General features: G+C 33.9%; 2 protein-coding genes across 9 annotated transcripts in view; one reads left to right on the top strand and one right to left on the bottom strand.

The window, feature by feature from the left end:
- Positions 1-13353, top strand: part of LRRN3 (leucine rich repeat neuronal 3) — a 34950-nt gene extending 21597 nt beyond the window's left edge. The window contains exon 2 of the mRNA XM_033194420.1: positions 10326-13353. Within this exon, the coding sequence (XP_033050311.1) occupies positions 10684-12822 (2139 nt within the window). The 5' untranslated portion in view covers positions 10326-10683 and the 3' untranslated portion in view covers positions 12823-13353. The remainder of the gene's footprint in view (positions 1-10325) is intronic.
- The window catches only part of IMMP2L (inner mitochondrial membrane peptidase subunit 2), a 926645-nt gene that overhangs the window by 449374 nt on the left and 453674 nt on the right, over positions 1-23597 (bottom strand). The gene's annotated exons all lie outside the window — the stretch shown is intronic.

Here is a 23597-nt window from a genome sequence, read left to right as displayed (position 1 = left end):
TGTACTGCTTTCCATTAAAAAAAAAAAAAAAATAGCCCGTTAGTATTTTTACTTCCCCCCTTAACTTTAGCCCTCTCTATTCAACACATAAGGCAAAATGTATTTCTTTTATCATGTCACTTTTTTGGGGGATCTCATATTTCCCAAATGTTCATAACCTGATATAGTTCTTAAATGATACAGTAGTCAAATATTGTAAACACATTAAAGAAGAATTTACCATAAAGCCCATTATGCACAGAAATAATGTGAATCAACTCATGTCCGCCTGCATCAATAGTAATTTTAAATGAATTCCAGGGGGTTGTAGGCAATAAAATTTTGCAAGGTCATCTACATAAAGTAGTCCTACATAATTAACTTCAAGTAGAGAGCTATTGTGAGGCTTCTATAAAGTTAAATGATTGCACTCCATCCTGGGTGACAAAAGGAGGCCTTTTCTCTGAAAAAGAAAAAATACATGCCTTTAAGTTAGGTGACAGGAAAAAGGAAATGTAAATATTTATTTATTTATTTGTTTGTTTGTTTATTTATTTTTGAGATGGAGTCTTGCTCTGTCGCCCAGGCTGGAGTGCAAAGGTGCAATCTTGGCTCACTGCAACCTTTGCCTCCTGGGTTCCAGAGATTCTCCTGTCTCAGCCTTCCGAGTAGCTGGGTTTACAGGCGCACGCCACCACGCCCAGCTAATTTTTGTATTTTTAGTAGAGATGGGGTATTTTTAGCAGAGACTGGGTTTCGCCATGTTGGCTGGTCTCAAACTCCTGACCTCAGGTAATCCGCCTGACTTGGCCTCCCAAAGTGCTGGGATTACAGGCGTGAGCCACCACTCCTGGCCCTGGAACTGCAAAACCTTAACCTGCATATAGTGCCTTTTATTTCCACACAGGAAATAAATAACAAAGCTTCACTGACCTAGCATGCATCAAGAACTTTAATTCTGTCTGTTACTTTGTACTTCAGAGTACCACCATCTCACATTAACCGTTCAACACAAGTGTTAGGGAAAGAGCTCATGTCCCGTACAGTAATGAATTTCCACTCACAAAAAGATGCACAAACATGCACACAGCCATAAATATAGCCTCCATCTCTTGGTTGAAACTCAAAGCCATAATTCAGGAAGTTTTTTCAAAGCTTATGGTGGAATGTTTGTTGTTCTATTTTTAAAACATTTTTGTATCCTCTGGACACAAATAAACCAATGTTGTTTTAAGCAGATTGTCAAGAAGTTAAGCAGGAAACAAACCATAGAGCATGAGGGAAATCTGACACACTTTTAAAAAGAAAATAGACAATATCATGCTTATAATAAGGAACTAAAAATACAGACCACATTGCTATTATCATCTCCCTTAGGTATAGTCACAGAAAAGCACCATCCATCTCTGAACTCATGGCAGGCATCAGCTGACACCAGCACACCCGAAAATGTGGTGCTATAATTTAGTCTCTTGTTTACTGCATTTGAAAAAATTCTTTCAAACTGAAGGAGCTCATTTTATTTCCTTTCTTCTGACATATGTTTTATCTTCCCGATTCTTAGTAAAAACGTAAAACACTGATATTAGTGTTGTTTTATTTAATAACAATGAGAACCAATATTTTATTATATGCAGAATAGAAAGTGAACTACCCAGAAAGATTCTACTCTGAGTTCCTTCAGAGGAATGGTCCTCTCCAAAATATAATTTTAAGATTTCTGTAATAATATTGTAACTAAAATGTTCTTCATTCTCTATCTATACTACGTCATTGGACTCTTGTCCACAGGTTTCCTTATCTTCTTTACAACCCAATGACTTTCTATTCTGTCAAACTTAGTTAATCAAGGAATACAAATGAGATGAAAACCTTTTTGCTGCCATCCTTTTTCAGCATATCTATGCTTCAGAAACCATCCCTCCTGAGACTGATAAAAGCATTTACTTGTGGCAATCAATATAGAATAGTCCTTTCTTTTTGGCATACATGCCTATCATGTCCTCCCATGTAAAAGGCCCTAGAGAGTAGTGCTTGCAAGATCAGAGAGCATAAGGCAGCATACTCGTGTCTGTTCATAAAATCAACTCAAGCTGCAATCACTTCATTTCTTTCTTTTATTTTAACTATACCAAGGAGATGGACAGTCTTCATGTGACATAAAGAATGGAGACTTCAAAGACAGGATATTTGGCTATCTTCCAATTAAAAACATGACTTAAAAATTGTTTAAATTATCTGGATAATTACCCCAAATGTTTTCATCTGAAATGCAGGATAATTGAAAGTGGGTCTACCTGAGACACACATTTCCCAAACCACTGTACGGTGAGGCACAATATAAGTCTTTCTTCTGTCATTCAAGCAGGGAAATTTCCAAATCTTTGGAAATTCCTTTGAAGATAAAAGGATGACATCATTTACCAGTCATACTCTGCACTAGCTTCTCAAATAAACTGTAACTAAATGACAGGAATGAGCTTTTAGAGACCAAAACTGTCAAGAGAATAAGGAAAGCATATTTGGGCAGACTTTTCCTCTCAATTGGGCAGACTTTTCCTCTCAATTTATGTGAAATTGTAAAATACAAATTAAGGTCTAATTAAATCCCTCAAAACATCTATTGATAGAAATAAAGATTGGACAAAATGGGAAAATTTAATGCATAAATTTAGTCAATCACATTCAAAATTTTCTGAACAGAACTGAAGTCTCTCAGCGTACACATACACACAAATCTACACACACACACACATACACACACATTTTTGCCAGGAAAACAATGATTTCTCTTACAAGCATAAATAAATTACTCCTGACATAGAAATTTTTCAAATTCTTCAAAATTTTCATGAATTTGTACAGGTCCTAAGAATCTTTTTATAGACTATTTCTGATGCGAGTGAAATTAGCACTTGTCTATCTCTATGCCCTAGTTTGAGACACATAAAACGTGAATAAACATGAAAACCTAAAAATATCATAAAATATCTGAGTAAATTCTATCAGTATCCATCCAAGTACACAGTATTAAGTTTGTACAAAGAAATATATTGGCTGGGTGCAGTGGCTCACATCTGTATTCCCAGCACTTTGGGAGTTCAAGGACGGCAGATCACGAGGTCAGGAGTTGGAGACCAGCCTGGCCAACACTGTAAAACCCCATCTCTACTAAAAATATAAAAATTTGCTGGGTGTGGTGGCAGGTGCCTGTAATCCCAGCTACTCGGGAGGCTGAGGCAGGAGAATCATTTGAACCCGGGAGGTGGAGGGTGCGGTGAATGAGCCGAGATGGCGCCATTGCACTCCAGCCTGGGCAACAGGGCGAGACTCCATCTCAATCTCCCCGCCACCAAAAAAGAAAATAAATATATTGAAACTGTTTTGAGAATATTTAAGGTTACTACAAAAATTATATAATGATAGAATTTGAAGATAATTTTTATTTTAGAAACGAAGTCAGTAAAGGTCACAAGGTCTCCTCCTAACTCCCAGGTCTGCATACTTACACAATACCCTACTGTTGAAGTGCTGATAACTTAACAGAGAGGCATCACCCAAATTGAGATCTCTAGTTTAATCATAACCTGAAGCAAACTTTCCTATTTACTATTTCCCAACTTGGAAAACAAGATGATTATGCTTCAATCTAAGATGAGTGATTATTAAGGATAGTGAATAAATGAGTGCTTTTCCCAGAGAGACCTACACTTGGGACTGCATAAATGCTAAATAACAAGGTATTCATAGAAGAAAAGTTAAAAAAGCAAATCAGGCAATCAAAATCCATTGGCTTTCAAACAATATTGAATAATGTACTGTTATGCCATATTGTAAATTAGAATTCCTCAGTATATGGAGTGATGCTTATAAGAAAACTTATAAGCATCAAGAGACAAGTTATGGCTTAAAATTATCATTTGTTTAACTAATCATGTACAAAAGTTAACTTCACAAATAATGCTATTAATGAAGTACTCAGTTGAGCAAAATCAATAATTAAGAATAACATATCAGAATTTTCATAATAAAAAATGACAGTATCATGACAAGCTGGTAATTTATGAGTACACAGAAATGACTACCCAAATGTGAAATACTCCTGTGATTAAGATTTCATTCCCCGCTCTGTAAAAGAAAATTATAAAGAGAGATTTCTATACTGTAAACTACCCTTTCTAAATTATAGCTGTACTATAACTAGATTCCATAAATTTGATGTATTAGGATGACACATTTGCAATTATTTTTATATATATATATATATGTATTTTAGACAGACTCACACTCTGTTGCTCAGGCTAGAGTGTAGCTGGCGCGATCTGGGCTCACTGCAGCCGCCGCCTTCCAGGTTCAAGCAGTTCTCATGCCTCAGCCTCCCAAGTATCTGGGACTAGAGATGTGCACCACCACACCTGGCTAATTTTTGTATTTTTACTAGAGACTGGGTTTCACTATGTTGGCCAGGCTGGTTTCAAACTCCTGGCCTTAGGTGACCCACCCACCTCAGCCTCCCAAAATGCTGGGCTTACAGGCATGAGCCACCACACCTGGCTGGAATTATTGTTTAAAGAAAACTATCCCCATGTAGCACAAGCCTCAAATTCTAAAAACAAGAGAAGAAAAAAGATAAAACATCCAAGATTCTCTCAAATCTGCCCAAAGCATATCTTGAGACTTAGGAGAGAAAATTGTGCTATTTAAGTTACTATTGGTTTCTCTGAGAGAACTTTATTACAAGGCCTTTATTGTCATCTAAAGGACCATCTGAGCCCTATATCATGGGCTGGATATTGAAACAGCACATGATTTGTTTATGATCTGCATTAATGCTTGCTGGGTAAAAATAAAAGTTCTTAAACATGACAAGGACATAAAATAATATCAAATTGCCCCTCCGTTAAAAAAAACCTATAGCTATTTCAATAATAATAATAATAATGAGGATCTTTGCCAGTTTGAAAATCTCAAAATATCAGATTTGAGAATCTGAAAACATCAGAATCCACTCTAAAAACACTCTAAAAGATAGCATCCATTAAATATATGGGTGGACATGACATACATTTTACTACATAAATTTTGAACAATAACAAAAATAATTTTTCTCTAATAAACAAATTCTCTTAATGGCAACCCCATGCAAAATCTCTACAATTTCACAGGACATTAACATCAACTTGAAAACAACAGTGAAAATTTAGTGCACATTTTGTGAGAAACTAAGATTCAGAGAGCAATATGATTACTCTCACATAGCAAAACTAGGCTTAGAAAACAGTTTTTATTTTATTCCTTCCACAATATTCAACTGCTTTATAATTTTGTCTGAGTAAAACTTTATGACCAAAGGAAGAGAAACACCCGACGACAATAACAGAAAAGGCAGTACACCCATACAGTTGGAGGAAACACCTTTCTGAAAAGATACCAAGATGTGTAGTGCTATTTTAAAAAGAAACATTTGACAGAAAGTAGAACTTAGTGGTTAAGACTGAGCTTTAGAGGCAAAATGAAGGAATTTGAATTCACATCTGAATTTAGATCAAGTGCTCTAATCGAGGCAATTTACTTCCAGTTTGCCTTAATCTAATGACTAAAGTAACTCTCTCGTTTGTTTACTACTGTGTAGATAAAAAGATAAAATAGAAATAATGGCAGGTAACTAATTTGATAGTCTTTATTAAAAGCCCCATAATGACTAAAATTCACTGATTATAATTTGTTAATGGCATGGAACTAAAGTATTGAATATAAACTTGTAATAAATTTAAAAAACAAAGGTTAAATTCAGATAAGTGAGTTTACACACATTCAATTGTTAGACACCTTTGGAAAAAAATCTTTGATGTTCACAGAATAGTATCACATAAGTTCGGAATGTGAAAGAATCTTAGAGCTCATGCAGCCAAATTTCTAAATTATAGAGATCAATAATCTGAGGTACCAGAAAGTGAGGTATCCTGTCCCCAGTTACAAAATCATCCAGTAAACCTGGCCCACGTTTCTTAATGCAAAACAAATTTTCTTTCCTTAAATCAATTTCTCATTAACATCAGTTTTTAAGGATAGCATTCATTAAACTATTCTAAATAGTTACCATTATCCATTTCCTGAAAGTTGTCATATAAATTCAAATAATTCATTTCGAAAAACTGGAAGAGAAATATTTCCCAAGGAAAATAGAACAGTCTTTTATAGGGATGCAGTTAGTATAATTCAACAATACCTTCGGGATATGGAACTTTCAATTAAAACTGAAGAAAGATCAAGTCTTACAAGGGAATATGAAGTCAGATAATGGGAGAACAGAATTTAAGTTCTTTATACAAAGGAACTTAGCTAGTAATTTGCTATAAAAGAAAAGGAAAAACTAGGTTTTAATGTACCCATGGCAATTTTTGTCTTCACCAATTTTTCAACTTAAGTATCAAAATGTTTCTTTTCCTCAGATTCTGTAGTCTTTGTAATACACATAATGAGGTGCAAAGAAGAAGGCACACTTCGTTCTTAAGCTTTAGCATTATAAAAAACTCATCTAAAAGACAGTGGATTTTAAATCTTCTTATCCACATATCCTCATTATACCCCGGTTGATTTTGTATAAGTATCACAAAAGGCCATAGAACATTCATGTTGCTCCTTTTGGAGGAACAGAATTAAGCATTCTCTCCTTTGTACATCCACAGAGCATTGCACATGTTTTTATTGTAAATCAAATCTACTATGCATCATTGTCCTTAGCTATTTACTCCTTTGATCACTGAAAACTTGGTGAGCAGATATTTTATCTTATTTATTGCTGACTTTCCAGTGTCTACGATAATGCCTGCCAAAAGGTAGGTGTTGAATCACTATTTCATAAATGATGAAAAACAGATAATGAAGATCTCCTTACTAAGGAAAAGTAGCTTTATTTATAAAAGCGTCCACATATAATTATACCAAGAAACAACTGGTATTTTCACAGTAAAGAAATCTCAAATTGTAAGTGTCCACAGGAATTGGATATATAAGATATGAGAATTATTACAATTGTTTGATTTTAACGGCCTAAACTACGTTTTAATCCCACCCCACCATTTATTTGTTGTGTGATATCAGGCAGATGGGTCTCAATAACCTTACATTAAAAAATGGAGATTAAAGTACGTCACCAACCTATCTCACAAGTTCATTAATATTAAATTAATAATGAATAAGAAAAGGCTTTGAAAACTATAAAGCACTAAGAAGATACAATTATTACTTACTTATTATCCTGCAAATAACCCATACTAAATAGCATATTAGTGAAATATCATATTCATTTCCACAGACAAAAGAAAAAGTCAATATTATGCTAAAGAAAGGATAAATTTCTATATTCTCTATTGTGTTTCCCATACTATCGCTTCCTACAGACCAGGAGAAACAACATTTGAATATGCTCACCACTATAAACACCCTCACTTTCAACAGCTTTCAGAATAAATCTAATTCAAAATGTGGTTGTTTCTAGCATATGGCCATGTAAATGATGAAGTAAGAAAATACTTTCTAATTAAACGCAAACATAATTTTTTTTTATTATGCTTTAAGTTCTAGGGTATATGTGCACAACGTGCAGGTTTGTTACATATGTATACATGTGCCATGTTGGTGTGCTGCCCCCATTAACTCATCATTTACATTAGGTATCTCTCCTAATGCTATCCCTCCCCTGTCCCCCCACCCCACGACAGGCCCCGGTGTGTGATGTTCCCCTTCCTGTGTCCAAGTGTTCTCATTGTTCAATTCCCACCTATGAGTGAGAACATGCAGTGTTTGGTTTTCTGTTCTTGCGATAGTTTGCTGAGAATGATGGTTTCCAGCTGCATCCATGTCCCTACAAAGGACACAAACTCATCCTTTTTTATGGCTGCATAGTATTCCATGGTGTATATGTGCCACATTTTCTTAATCGAGTCTGTCATTGATAGACATTTGAGTTGATTCTAAGACACTCACCAGGATAATTTCAAAACAAAAAGAGATATTATATTAAGACTCCCCCAGAAAGAATGCTTCATCTTTAATATTTCCGAACCTCTAGTTAACCTAAAGAAGAATATAGGTACCTCTCTGCTCTGCTGAAGAAAGCAGACCTAACCAATTAATTGATAGAAGTAATGGCTTCTCCATTCTCAGCTAAGTGATTTATGGAAACATACAGCAATACAACTGGACTTTGTACCTAGGTTTTTCTTTCATTCTGGACATAAAGCGGCAATAGATTTCTATTTTCTATTTTCGTTTTATTCGGAGGGGTATATGCTTCCAAATGAGCATGCATATGGAATTGTAACCATCTGTTTACTTCTGTTTCCCCTCCAGACTGAAAGTTTACTAAAGGAATCAACCATATCTAAATCATCTTTTTTCACTCTAGCTATTAACACAATAATCAGCATGTAGAAAGTGCTCAATAAATGTTGACCAGATAAATTAAAGAATAAAGCACAGATATAATAGATTAACTTTTCTCTTAAAGTCTAACATTCCTTTGTAGTAGCCTGAATTTTAATCTCTGGATTTTAGTAATATATGTAACACAAATATGATGTTAGTATATACTTACACACATTAAAACAGACAGATTTACTGAAATTAGAAATTAAGCAGATTGAATTGCTTAATATGTAAAAGGATGCATAAATGATTCTATTAATAAAATTAATTTATTGTTTCATTCGAAACATTTCTTGAACATATACTATATTATAATGATAATGCCCAGAAGATGGGATGCAAAGTCAGGCAGGCCTCATGCTCTCAAGGAGATTAGTGACTGTTGAAAGAAAGGATCAAGGAAATGCTTGACAGAGGCAAGTGCTGCAGCCATGGGACCACTGTGGAGGGGCAGCTAAGTACATCTGGAGGGAGGCGTTATATGAAAGTCTTGTATGAAAGACTTCCCAGAGGGGAGATTCTTGACCTAAGGTTTGAAAAGACAGTAAAAAGTAATTTAAAACAAAGAAAGAACTATTCCAGGCAGAGTAATGCAACCATAGCTCTATCAATAGGAAGAAGGTTCCCTGCAGGAAAATGGCAGATGGTGAGGTAAACATAGAGAAAAAGAAGGATCCCCACATATCAAATTTGCAACTTGGTGTTGGAAATGATTATATTTCAAAGACACTGGTATCCATTTAAAAGAAAAATATCTAGGTCTTTGTGTTACTGATTGCATTAGTCCATTCTAATGCTACTAATAGAGATATATCCAAGACTGAGTAATACAAAGAAAAACATGTTTAATGGACTCACAGCTCCACCTGGCTGGGAAGGCCTCACAATCATGGCAGGTGGCAAAAGGCACATCTTACATGGAGGCAGGCAAGAGAGAATGAGACTCAAGCAAAAGGGGTTTCCCCTATAAAAACATCAGATCTCGTGACACTTATTTCACTATCACAAGCATGGGGGAAACTGCCCCCACGATTTAATTATGTCCCACCAGGTCCCTCCCACAACACATGGGAATTATCGGAGCTACAATTCAAGATGAGATTTGGGCGGGGACACAGCCAAACCATATCAGTGATGTAATAATACTGTTTTTTCATTGTTAGTAATGGAAGGTAAGTTATTCTCAGGGAAAAATAAAACAGCCACATGTTAATCTTCTGAACTTTAGTTAAGAATGATAACATACAGGTATATCTACAGCAAGTTAAACTTAATCTTCTCTGAAGACTGCAAAACTCAAGTCACTTTATGCAAAGGAGACTATGGAGAGGAGTATGAATGAAAATGGGAAACAGCTAATACCACTACATCTAGCTTACTTAACATTTTATAATTTTTGTCTCTAAATCCTGTCTCCTGGGAGCCTGTTGAATCACAGTCTAACTCATTAGGTTGTAAGTGAACAGTATTACTTATTTATTGGCTTTTTATTTTGCCTCTCTAACAAGCAAAAAAAATAAAGCCATCAATAGTTAAAAAACTTAAAAGTTATTTTCCTTTTTTCCCTATAACTAAATTTCAAAGCTAATGAAAATATAATGAATAAAATTACAAGGTATAAATAAGTAAATATTTGAAATAACAGAAAACTTCTGGAAACATATTCATTAAAATAATAAATCTTTAGCCTTTTAAAGATTAAGTTTCTCAGCCTGCCCAATGTCTGGGCCAAGAATTATCAAGGACAGTCATGAAAATGATAAAGTCACCAAGACATACTGAAGTACTTAAACTCTAAAAATATAATTTATACATGAAATAATTATAATTAGTTAATAGATATTAATTATGATATTTTTCATTTGTACTAATTATTGTTCTCTTTTTTCTTTCATATTTCATTTTATTACATTTAGCATCATGCTGCTATTCCTGCAAATACTGAACAAGCATGGGATTTGAATATTATACTTCTAAATAAATGAATTACTCAATCTCCTATGACCATCTATACATACTCCACCTTCAAAAAGTACATCAATATTATATCATTAAGAAAATAGTAACCTTCTCTTCTCCAATATGCATGACATTTTTGGACAATGCAGTTGTGGCACTGGCACTTATTTCAGTGAAGAAAAACTTTGTGGTTCTATGGCATTCATCATTTGACAAATGCAAGTATCTTCCTTATCAATCAGCTCCTATTGAACTTACTAGTACTGACTGTGGAATCCTTAAGGGCCCATTACATTTCTGAAGAAGAAAGCTAAGATGAAGGACATGCCACTCCAAATTCATGTGCTACTTGGCCTAGCTATCACTACACTAGTAAAAGCTGTAGATAAAAAAGTGGATTGTCCACAGTTATGTACGTGTGAAATCAGGCCTTGGTTTACACCCAGATCCATTTATATGGAAGCATCTACAGTGGACTGTAATGATTTAGGTCTTTCAACTTTCCCAGCCAGATTGCCTGCTAACACACAGATTCTGCTCCTGCAGACTAACAATATTGCAAAAATTGAATACTCCACAGACTTTCCAGTAAACCTTACTGGCCTGGATTTATCTCAAAACAATTTATCTTCAGTCACCAATATTAATGTAAAAAAGATGCCTCAGCTCCTTTCTGTGTACCTAGAGGAAAACAAACTTACTGAACTGCCTGAAAAATGTCTGTCAGAACTGAGCAACTTACAAGAACTCTATATTAATCACAACTTGCTTTCTGCAATTTCACCTGGAGCCTTTATTGGCCTACATAATCTTCTTCGACTTCATCTCAATTCAAATAGATTGCAGATGATCAACAGTAAGTGGTTCGATGCTCTTCCAAATCTAGAGATTCTGATGATTGGGGAAAATCCAATTATCAGAATCAAAGACATGAACTTTAAGCCTCTTATCAATCTTCGCAGCCTGGTCATAGCTGGTATAAACCTCACAGAAATACCAGATAATGCCTTGGTTGGACTTGAAAACTTAGAAAGCATCTCCTTTTATGACAACAGGCTTATTAAAGTACCCCATGTTGCTCTTCAAAAAGTTGTAAATCTCAAATTTTTGGATCTAAATAAAAATCCTATTAATAGAATACGAAGGGGTGATTTTAGCAATATGCTACACTTAAAAGAGTTGGGGATAAACAATATGCCTGAGTTGATTTCCATCGATAGTCTTGCTGTGGATAACCTGCCAGATTTAAGAAAAATAGAAGCTACTAACAACCCCAGATTGTCTTACATTCACCCCAATGCATTTTTCAGACTCCCCAAGCTGGAATCACTCATGCTGAACAGCAATGCCCTCAGTGCCCTGTACCATGGTACCATTGAGTCTCTGCCAAACCTCAAGGAAATCAGCATACACAGTAACCCCATCAGGTGTGACTGTGTCATCCGTTGGATTAATATGAACAAAACCAACATTCGATTTATGGAGCCAGATTCACTGTTTTGTGTGGACCCACCTGAATTCCAAGGTCAGAATGTTCGGCAAGTGCATTTCAGGGACATGATGGAAATTTGTCTCCCTCTTATAGCTCCTGAGAGCTTTCCTTCTAATCTAAATGTAGAAGCTGGGAGTTATGTTTCCTTACACTGTAGAGCTACTGCAGAACCACAGCCTGAAATCTACTGGATAACACCTTCTGGTCAAAAACTCTTGCCTAATACCCTAACAGAAAATTTCTATGTCCATTCTGAAGGAACACTAGAAATAAATGGCATAACTCCCAAAGAAGGGGGTTTATATACTTGTATAGCAACTAACCTAGTTGGCGCTGACTTGAAGTCTGTTATGATCAAAGTGGATGGATCTTTTCCACAGGATAACAATGGCTCTTTGAATATTAAAATAAGAGAGATTCAGGCCAATTCAGTTTTGGTGTCCTGGAAAGCAAGTTCTAAAATTCTTAAATCTAGTGTTAAATGGACAGCCTTTGTCAAGACTGAAAATTCTTATGCTGCACAAAGTGCTCGAATACCATCTGATGTCAAGGTATATAATCTTACTCATCTGAACCCATCAACTGAGTATAAAATTTGTATTGATATTCCCACCATCTATCAGAAAAACAGAAAAAAATGTGTAAATGTCACCACCAAAGGTTTGGACCCTGATCAAAAACAGTATGAAAAGAGTAATACCACAACACTTATGGCCTGTCTTGGAGGCCTTCTGGGGATTATTGGTGTGATATGTCTTATCAGCTGCCTCTCTCAAGAAATGAACTGTCATGGTGGACATAGCTATGTGAGGAATTACTTACAGAAACCAACTTTTGCATTAGGTGAGCTTTATCCTCCTCTGATAAATCTCTGGGAAGCAGGAAAAGAAAAAAGTACATCACTGAAAGTAAAAGCAACTGTTATAGGTTTACCAACAAATGTCGTAAAAACCACCAACTAAACCTACTCCAAAAACGAACAAAAAAAAGCTAAAGACTTCAGCTGTGCTAAAAACAAAACAAACAAAACAAACAAAAAACAACGTAAAGAAAGATTACTTTCGAGAGAAAAGTTTAAGCTTCACCAATGCTGCTCCTGACCAGTGGAAATATGTACAACGTCAGCATTTTAAGTAACTGGCTTCAAGGGGTACTGTGGCAACCAAATAAAATAACTCCATTTTCTAAAACTTTCATGTAACTTTTATGTCTGGACTACAGTTAAAGTGGACAAAAACATTTCTGTATTTTTTTTAAGTATATAAGAGTAGTTGAACTGAGCAATACTTCCTCCTGTGTTGTATTACACATATTAGCCACGAGTTTTTGCAGTGACCAGATAAACTTGACACGTGGTGTAATAAAATGGACAAATTCTGTAGAGTAGACACAGTGAGTATGTGGACCTCTTTTATAAGGAAAAATACATTTTGGATTAAAATCAATTGCTTTTGTCTTGTTTTGTTTCTAAATAAAGAGTAATTTCTGGGAAATATCATCTGATCAGATATCATTTAAATGATGAAGTTTTTAAAAGGTGTTTTTCTATAATGAAATTTGGAATGCTAAGAGTAAGGCATTTTTCTTGGGTGATGGGACTGCCTACATTTTTATAAAGTCTCAAATATGGATTTCAGAAAGCATTTAATCAATATCAAATGGCAATCATAATTTGTATTTAACCCTTTAACTATTGATAGAAACTCTAGGAAATTATGTATTCACTTAAGGATTTTAACAAGTAGCTTTTGGAGTAGATTAAATTATTAGGTTGAGACAATATAAATTCAGTATCTGAGCAACCTAAAGTCTTATTTTAATTATTAGCAGTAGCTTAGTTTTAGGCTGCTTGCTTCTTTTTTTTCTTTTTTTTTTGAGACGGAGTCTCCCTCTGTTGCTCAGGCAGGAGTGCAGTGGCAAAACCTCGACTCACTGCAGCATCCACTTCCCAGGTTCAAGCAATTCTCCTGCCTCAACCTCCCAAGTAGCTGGCATTATAGGCATGCGACTTAATCTCCGGCTAATTTTTGTATTTTTAGTAGAGACAAAGTTTTGCCACACTGGCCAAGCTGGTCTTGAACTCCTGGCCTTATGATCCACCCACCTCAGTGTCCCAAAGTATTGGGATTACAGGCATGACCCACCATGCCTGGTCTAGGCTGCTTACTTTGCAGAAACTATTGCCAAATTTCATTATGACTTATGCTCTAGGTATAATTTTCAAATCTCTCTCTGATTCAAAACAGTTAAGGAGATTCACTGAAATAACAAGCAAATAACTTAATAATTTACTATATTGAAACATGGCAAGGAAACAGCATGTTTCAGTCCAAGACTAAGATTTTAGAATTACACCCTAAAACATATAGGATTAGTAGTAGAAGTTTAACAGGTTCAACTTTCTGAAATTTCTTTTATTTAGCTCACCCCAATATAAAAATGACATAATTCAGATACTTCCAGAGTTTGCCAAAAATTTAAGAGGAATGATGTTAACTAAAGGAAAAGCTTCTAAAACTATTTTAAAGTAAAAGAAAAAATTGACAATTTAATTTTTTAGTCCAGTCCTCTAAGAATATATTTAAGGCATCTGAAACCCACAGCTTAAAAGATTACAAATCGTTCAATTGAAGTGCCAAGTACATTGGTAGTTATTTAAAAATCTTATATAGGGAATATAAGGATTTCACTTAAAAAAAGAGAATTAAGATTTTTGAGGATTTCAATCATTTTTACAAACAAACTCCCACAGTCCTGAAAAAACAGAAGTATTTTTGTACAAAGCAAACATTCTGAGACAATATCACAGTTTTTATAGGCAAATTGTTTATCTCTCAAAGTTACAAAGCTTTCATGTTAATTGCTATTGTGTCTGCTCATAAGCAACTTTTAACTTTTCTTACAATGGCTTTCTGCATAATATCAACATCGCACTGGCCTATAAACATTTCCAGCACTGTAGTCATATCAATTTATTTCTTAATATTAGACATTTCTTTTGTGATAGCATTGACAGTTTCCAATTAAATCCTAGCTGTTTTTGACAGTGTAGAAGGCAATTGTTATGAACTTCTTAAAACAAAAGGACAAATTGAGTTAATTTTAACACAACCAAAACATGAAACTTGCTAATTCAACGTGTTTCCCAAACACAAATTTTACAACCTGATGAATCACTATCACACAGAGGCTGACATTAGAATTTATCAGCCAGACATGCTCATATATCATGAGAGGTTTCAGCACCACAAACAGAGCTTTACAGAGCTCAGCTATTTGTCAAAAATATAGGAGCTGAAATACAACCTATTAGGACGCAGGCATAGTGTAGGTCAGCAACAACTTAAGCATGTACCTTGTATGTTTCTTTGAAACCTATGTGCCTGAAGAAGTATCACAAACATATCATAGCACTGAGAATTCATTTTAATCTACATATTTCTTTTAAAATTTGGTATGAAATATGCATTCTCAATAGACATCTAGCAGTGAGCACTAAAATGAAGTATTTTTGTTACAACCAAAAATATACAGATGCTCAAGGCAAATCATGAACTTACTTTTCTGATTAAATTTTAATATAAATTTCCAGTGAGAGAGAAAAGACACCTGCTTCAATGAGAAGGGTGTTTCATACTCTCTGTTACCTCTTAATCCTCACATAAAACTAAGTATTGGTCAAAGTACTCAAAGCATTTAACTTACGATTTTGTGATACGATTTGAATGCTCTTGTTGCAAAACAGAACTTTACCTATAACAAATACAACTCTAAAGTTTATAGCTGTATGAATGCCACCTAATCTGTTCACCTTGTATGGAGAAAAACACTTTGGCACAAAAATAATTTTTGAAGAATTACATACTTTATAATTTATACTACAAAACAAAATTAAGATTTTCTAACAATAAGCATGCCCAATTGAATACAAAAATATATAAAAACAGTGCGAGACCAAATATATAATTTATAATGTATATAATTGTCAGTAACGCTAAGCAGCAACAGGTTGGCAGACATATGCTAACCATTTCACCAAGAAAGAAATGAAATAGATTTATGGTACATATACTAGCCATTTCATACTTATTTTAGTGCTAAAGTTTTTATTCTAATTAGACAAAAAAATTTTCAGTAAAACTACACACAAACAAGCATAAGTTTAAAATAATTCCTTAGTTTATTCATTTAATTATCTTTTGTTTATATTCAATAAACATTTATTGTATGGCTATTAGTCATGAGAAAAAGAGAAATAGGACAAATTCTCTACCATCTAAAACTTATATTCTACTAGATTGTATTCTGGTTTACTTTCTTTATCAATGTTTTCACAAATACATGTTTACTGTGTGATTTGGTAAAGTACCAGTCCTAATCATTCACATTTTCACAAAATGATAATGCTTAGAAAAACTACAAGGTTTTTTTCTTGGTCTAAAATGCTTATCACAACTTTGATGTAAAAGCTTGCTTCAAGTATAATATTGATCTTATTCACTATATCTGCAGAAAATAGCCTAATACTATCCTTAGACTGGCTAAATTAAGAGGCATATTTAGGCTGGGTGTGGTGGCTCAAGCCTGTAATCCCAACACTTTGGGAGGTTAAGGTGGGCGGATCACAAAGTCAAGAGATGGAGATCATCCAGGCCAACATAGCGAAACTCCGTCTCTACTAAATATACAAAAATTAGCTGGGTGTGGTGGCGCATGCCTGTAGTCCCAGCTACTCGAAAGCCTGAGGCAGGAGAATCGCTTGAACCTGGGAGGCGGAGGTTGCAGTGAGCCAAGATCACACCACTGCATGCCACCCTGGCAACAGAGCGAGACTCCATCTCAAAACAAAACAAAACAAACAAACAAACAAACAAAAAAAGGCATATTTAGTTACCATAAATTATTTCTATGCATAAAACATGGATAACTGTTATGTGACCCCTATTTCAAACTCAAAGAGAAAACGAGAAGTGAATTTCAAAAAGGTTTATCTAGCACCGACAAAATGTCTATATATCTTTACAAGGAGGAGAACCAACTTAATGAACTATCCACATTAACTCTTACAAGATGTTCCAATAACTATAAAGGATAATCTTAAAATTTTAGAGATTAACGTTTTAGATGAAAAATCCAAAATGTGCCAGAAACTAATAAAGCAAACAATAAAAACAACTAAAATGTTTAAAAGTATACATGTATTAAGGAGTGAAAAAAATCTCAACAACATATCTCACCGCCATCAAAAATATGAGGAAATAATTCTAATTATATATGTCGCCATTCATAGTATCTTGGGCTTCATCACAATGCTGATTTTCTAGGAAATAGGGAGTAATGAATAGTAACTAAATTGTGGCTATATTTTCTTTTATCCAATCTTTTTCCTCAAATTTCCCAAGACATTATAGCAAATAAGTAAAAATGTTTGTGAAGAATATGGTTGTCACCATTATATTTACTCTATTATATATTATATATATTATATATTACTACCATTATATATTACTATATTTAAGGATCCCAAAAGGATATTTTGCAATCAATTAAACAGAAAAGACTACAATGATCTTCTTTTTCAAATGCTAATATTTTCACTACAGCTTCGCTTCTATATCATTTTACTCTAACGAATGCACAGATAACTAGGTCGCTGCTTGGGAGAGCTACAGCATTGTATTGGAATGCCATGTCTAGAAACGGCTACAATGAGTATCATGGAGTTCTGGGAAAAGACAGAACTGACTCCAGTTGCCACACAATAGTGACTGCTTTTATCTGTTCATTTGAAAAGTAAGGACTTGAGTGTTAAGAGTGTCCATGGCCTAGTTTTATGTTATTCCTCTAAAGGAAAATAAAAATATTATTTTTACAGAGGAGCAAAGTGCAAAACCAGAGTTAATATTAGTAGTCATAAAACATATATCAAATTCTAAGAAAAATTATTAAGAGAAAAAACTTTTAAAAAGAATATTACAGCAGAATATAGGTTATTTCCAAAATTTGGCCTAAACATTTCATTTACAATATACACAGGAGGCGCATGAATTGAGTAGTATGCATTTAGAATTCTCAAGTGAGAAGACATCATATGAAATAGAACATGATTCCTTTTTGTTCATACTAAAAATAGACAAGCCTACAGAGATTTGAATTTACCTATTCTAGTTCACTGTATATACATCTCAGAAGGCTCCTAGCTCGTTTTTGAAATGTGTCAGAGAGCAAATACCAACTAAGGGTGTAAATACCTCACAGATATGTCAATAGGACTTTTTCTAGGAGCAAACTGAAGAGTTCAAATAAGTAATACATTCAAAGCTAGTATCATACATAATTTTGAAATTATTGTGAAGTGGCCCAGAGTAACAAAGCATAGCAAAAAGAATTGTGGTTGACCTTAGTAAGCCTTTTAGAAGGATGAACTATAACATTTGGAGACCTCACAGTACTTTGTATGTTTATATTTATCTTTTCTAACTCTACTATATCGCCAAGAAACTAATAGTATTACTTGACCATTGTAAGGAAAATGCAGCTTCCCATTAAAATATATGGTTCAGTGTCTGAAGTTATTGATTCAAAATCCAATTGTGATACTCCTTTGTAATGTTTACCAGCCTCTGGAACAAATAATGGAGTGAGCTTGGGACATAAATTAACCCTCCTAATCCTTACATTGAGAGATTCAGGGTGTAATAAAATAACCTCCCTGTCATTTGTGGTACTAGACTCAAAGCTGGTAAAGACAGAAATAGTTCTTAAACCAATAGAGGTATCATTATTAAAGCAATATAGCTAAGCATACCCAAATGGTCTTTCAAAAGAATACGATACAAAATTGAAATTCATTATCAGAACTGGGATTCAGGTCAGATACCTCTAGTAAACATCTCTTTAATAATGGTTGCAGAGAAGAATCATCTATTCAATAAAAAACAAGAAATCATGTCTCCAAAATAACTTTAAAGTTCTTACCTTCCTATCCGTATGTCTTAGTAAATCAATCAATGAAACAAAATTCTAGTATAGAAATTTCATATTAAATCACTTACTTTATCAAGATTTTTTAAAAATTTACATATAAAATGTATGAATTAATATAAATATATCATGCTAACAAGTCAATTCAAATCATTGAGTGTAAAAAAATTTCTTCTAACCACGGATATGGCATATAGAAAATGTATATAAAAAGTAGAAAACAAAATATTCATTTCTTTCTACAAACAACATCTTTTCCACACAAATCAAGAGGAATTAAGTGACTGCAATGAAAAAACAACAACAAAAAAAAACACAACAAAAATAACTGTGTGAGGCTAAAGGGAATGAGGGTTTCCTTCCAGTGGATTATGTGTGCCACAGTCCGGGGTCGGTCCTAAAGTGACAATGCAACTCTTGAGACATTTTGTTGACACATGCATGCATAGAAAATAATAAACATATTATTAACATATTATATTTGGATAAACATGCATTTATATTTACTTGAGTAGAAAGATTACAGATTAGGAAGGAAGGAAAAAGGAAAGGAAGAAAAGAAGGAAACATTCACTAAACTGTGAATATGTGCCAGATTAACAATTTGCTGTGCTCTTAGGAAATCTACTTCAGATCTAAAGAAGGGGTGTGGGAAAATGAACATTTGCTATCTTACAATATGACAGGTATGCTGATAGGCAGGCCTACACATCTCTTTCTGTAGTATAATGTAATATATATTACATATAAATGTGTATATTACATAATTACAACCCAATTTATGTGATCCTCATGAAATTTCTTTTTGAGTTCAGCGTTAACATTCCAATTTTATATATTTGGAGTCTCAGAGAAGTATTTCAGTATTTTTCCCCAAGAAAACATATGAACTATATGAATATATATATATGAACGAATATATGAATGAATATATATGAATATATATTCATATAGTTCATATGAATGCATATTAACTATAACAAAAATAATAACATAGAGAAAAAAAAAACAAATGACTCAATACCAAGAGAAATAATAACAGGAACTTTATAAGCATGCCATAACTCACAACAATAACTAATAGGTGATTTTCTGGAGAGGGAAAAATCCATCAATAGTACATTAGATTCATTAATTGATCCTATTATATTCTAACTCTCCCCATCAGTATGTTCTTTTATAATATTCCTATCTCAGTTTTGCATCAGAAAATGGGAATACAGAGTCTTTATTTGTCAAATTGCAGTTACTACTTATTTGCCAAAGACAAAGAACACTAGTTTATCAAAAAAGGAAACCCTATGCACATTCTTATAAATAAAACCTTTAAAATAAGAATATACATCAAGTTCCAAGTAGATGTAAGGCTAGGGACTTTTAAAAGAATTTTTCTGCAATTATTTCCATGCATCTACTTCACATTCCCAATCTACAAAGCTCTTCTCTTTCTCAGTCCCATTATAGGAAAATATAGAATGGTCAATCATATTTAACCTGCTTGCCAACTCTCCGATTACACTTATCATGCACAGTAACTCAATCTTAGCAGGTACATCTGCATAAAAAGTGAAGTTTGAGGAGACAGAAACTTGTCTTCAACATTTCTATCCTTGTGATTACTGACACTATAGGCACTGGAAACTCAGAACACCACATCAACACCAACAGCTTAGAGAGTCAGATGTCATTGTGAGCTGATAATGCTTAGCTTTGTTGACTGACATGTAATCTATTGCAAATCTTGGGTTCTTAGGAGTTCTACTTTATAAATTGTATAATGTAGTTCAAGAGAACAAAATTATTTAATATAGTTTAGGTGACATGGATTGCATATTGATAAAAGAGGTAGCAAAGAGTCTAAATAAAAACTGGACACCATCAAACTTATCTGTGTGATTAAAATCTATAGCTACCCATAGAGGAAGCTGATCATCTATATGTCCGAGTGAAAGAAAGAAGGTGGTTCTTTAAAAGACTTTCTTAGGTTAATGAAATTCTATGGAATTAAACTGACATGCAGAAATATTTTTATGTATAAAGAAGCTCCTCAGTATTCAACGAGTACTAAAGTCACTATGTTGACCTATGTTCTCATCCCAAATGATATGGTGAGCTTAGTTGTTGTTACTGTTGTTGTTATTTTAATGAGTCATTGTATGTTAATGCTCCTTCCAAGGGTCAGGTCTAATAGTAGCAAGGTTTCTAAGCAGGGAAGCAAGGAGTGGCCCATGCTTTATTCACACACCATTTATTGAAGATCTACTGTGTACCAGACAAAATATTAGCCACTAGATATTCAATATTGACAGCAATAGACAAATCTCCTGACATCTTAAAACTTAGAGTGAAAAGGCGAATACCAACAAATGAATCTGGCAATTACAATTCAGGGAAATAAAAGCATGATAGGCAGGGGGACAGATTATACATATTTGGGGGGTTACAACATTATCAGTTATTGTAAGATAGTCCAGAAAGGCTTCTAACTCAGAGTTAAGATAATCTTTACACAATATCCCAATTAGAGGGCAGAGAAATGTTAAGGGTAGACTAGGAATGGCATGAAGAGACTAATAAGCTGAAAATTCTTAGTAATGACAAGAGTGCTAGGCAATTGGGAGACAGTTCTGAAGGACAAAGCAGGAGCTGGCTTCAGAAAGAAAAATCAGGAGGTGGGTAAAAATCAAACTTTATTTTGTGCTAACCATGTTAGAAACCAGTATCCTAGAGAAAAAAAATGACTATGCCAAATTTAAAAGACCAGAATTAACTTATAAGGGTACAAAGATACATTTGTCATATTTCAATCCTATCTCCCTATATAGTCTAGCACCCAGCTTCCTCCAGAGTTAGAAATATGAGAAGATGTGGGAAATAAAAGAGAAAAGAAAATAGACATAGGCACACTCTATACTCCCTCTTAAACTTTCCCTAATTTGAAATTACACATAGTAAAAAGCCTCACAAGTGTACTCTCAGAAACAAACACCCTTTATCTTCACAGTTATTACAGTCCAGTATTTGATGGATATCTAGTTTCAGATATTTTAAAAATACACCTCCCATGAAATTAGTAGATGGTCAAAATGTCACTCCAGCTTTCCACTGTCTCCCCAAAGGACAAATAAATGAAACACAGCCTAAGTATTCTGGGTAATTTTGTACATAGAAGTCCAAATGTAATGTGAAATTGTGGTTGATGTCTTTAAGATTGACCTAGTTCTACTTCCACTGTGTCAATTGTATTTCTTTTTCAGAAATTTCATAAATATGTTAACATAGAGTTTAACGAGTATATAAAGAGAAACAGACATAGGACAACCAAAAAAAGTACTGTGCCTTATTTCTTTAAACTGTATTTTGTATACTTCTGTATAGACTATACTTTTGTATAGACATACTTCTAACTACCTAGATTTTATATCCTTTTCTTCAGGTAATATTTTGTAAATGTTCTCTATTATGTTTCCAACTGGGACGCTGAACTCAAAACAACTTTAAGAAAGAGTATTTGTAGATGTACTGATCCACATAAATCAGATATCCATTCTAGATTTTCTATAGTTTCTTATCACTGTGCTCTCCTAAGAAGCAAAGTTTTATTAATATTATCTAATATAAGATAGTCTAATTTGGATTATTAGAGTAAAAACTGCACTATGTCAACAGCATTTTTGAAAGCTCAATTTTGAGGATGCATTTTTATAGTATTAACTTATCTCTTCCATTATAAAAACATAAAATTTGGAGATATTTTTGCTATGACATTTTCTCAAAAGTGTTTTGGGGAACTCTGATACATATATTATGAAAATAGTTATTTTTCAATCCTTCAATAATGTTTTGTTAAAAAATTTTTCGGAGATTTTCACCTGAAACCAAGGAGAAAATTCTAAACAAAAAATAAATAGGATAAAAGCACATCACATCCATCTTCCTGTGACATTTAAAATACTCATACCTGAGTATACTCTAAAAAGACCTCTTTAATATCCTGATGCTAGCTACTAATTTAGTGGAGAGGACTCCATCTCACCACAGATGTATCTTTTCAATTTCACTATGGTATCAGTAATAGAAAAGGGCCAGGTAGCCTCTTAAACAAAATTTTAATAAATATATATAACAGAGTGATTTTCATTTTACTGATAAGGGAATTCTACCCGGATACTAGGCTATACTACTCAGGCCAGCTGTTTCAGTGTGAATACTCAGACTATCAGGGAGAATATGTAAGTAACTCAGCACAAATTGTCATCTTATTCTGGAAAAAAATGAATCCAGTTTTAACTTTACAGAAACCAGAAGATATAAAACACCATAATATCTATGAGACCAATGGCCCCTGATTTTGAAACTAAAATTAAATATGATAACACTCTGATTACATATCTATAAAGTACTTTTTAAGATATAAGATATTCTCATACATATTATGACTGGGATTTGATTTATTATCCATATCTACTCTGTGATGTCAAAAAAGTGATGCTAACCTACCTTGATGAATTATTGGTTGGTCACGAGGAAGGAGAAATTGAATAAAAGTATTTTCAGATGAATCTGGAATCCCATTGAGTCTTTCCACTCCTCCAAAGTGAGCACTGTCAAAGAGCTGTGAGAGTCTTTCTTAGAAGTGATGGGCCTTATCAATAAAGATTTTTACTGTATTGGGAAAAGCTAACCCTGTGATCTTTAAATACTCTGGCTTCAGAAAGGAATTTTCATATTAAACCTCTTCCAAAGTTCTTGA

Source organism: Trachypithecus francoisi, unplaced genomic scaffold (genome assembly GCF_009764315.1).
Source record: "Trachypithecus francoisi isolate TF-2019V2 unplaced genomic scaffold, Tfra_2.0 Lachesis_group4, whole genome shotgun sequence".
NCBI lineage: Eukaryota > Metazoa > Chordata > Mammalia > Primates > Cercopithecidae > Trachypithecus > Trachypithecus francoisi.
The sequence above is the reverse complement of the archived record's forward strand: the minus strand, read 5'-3'. Positions and strand labels throughout refer to the sequence as shown.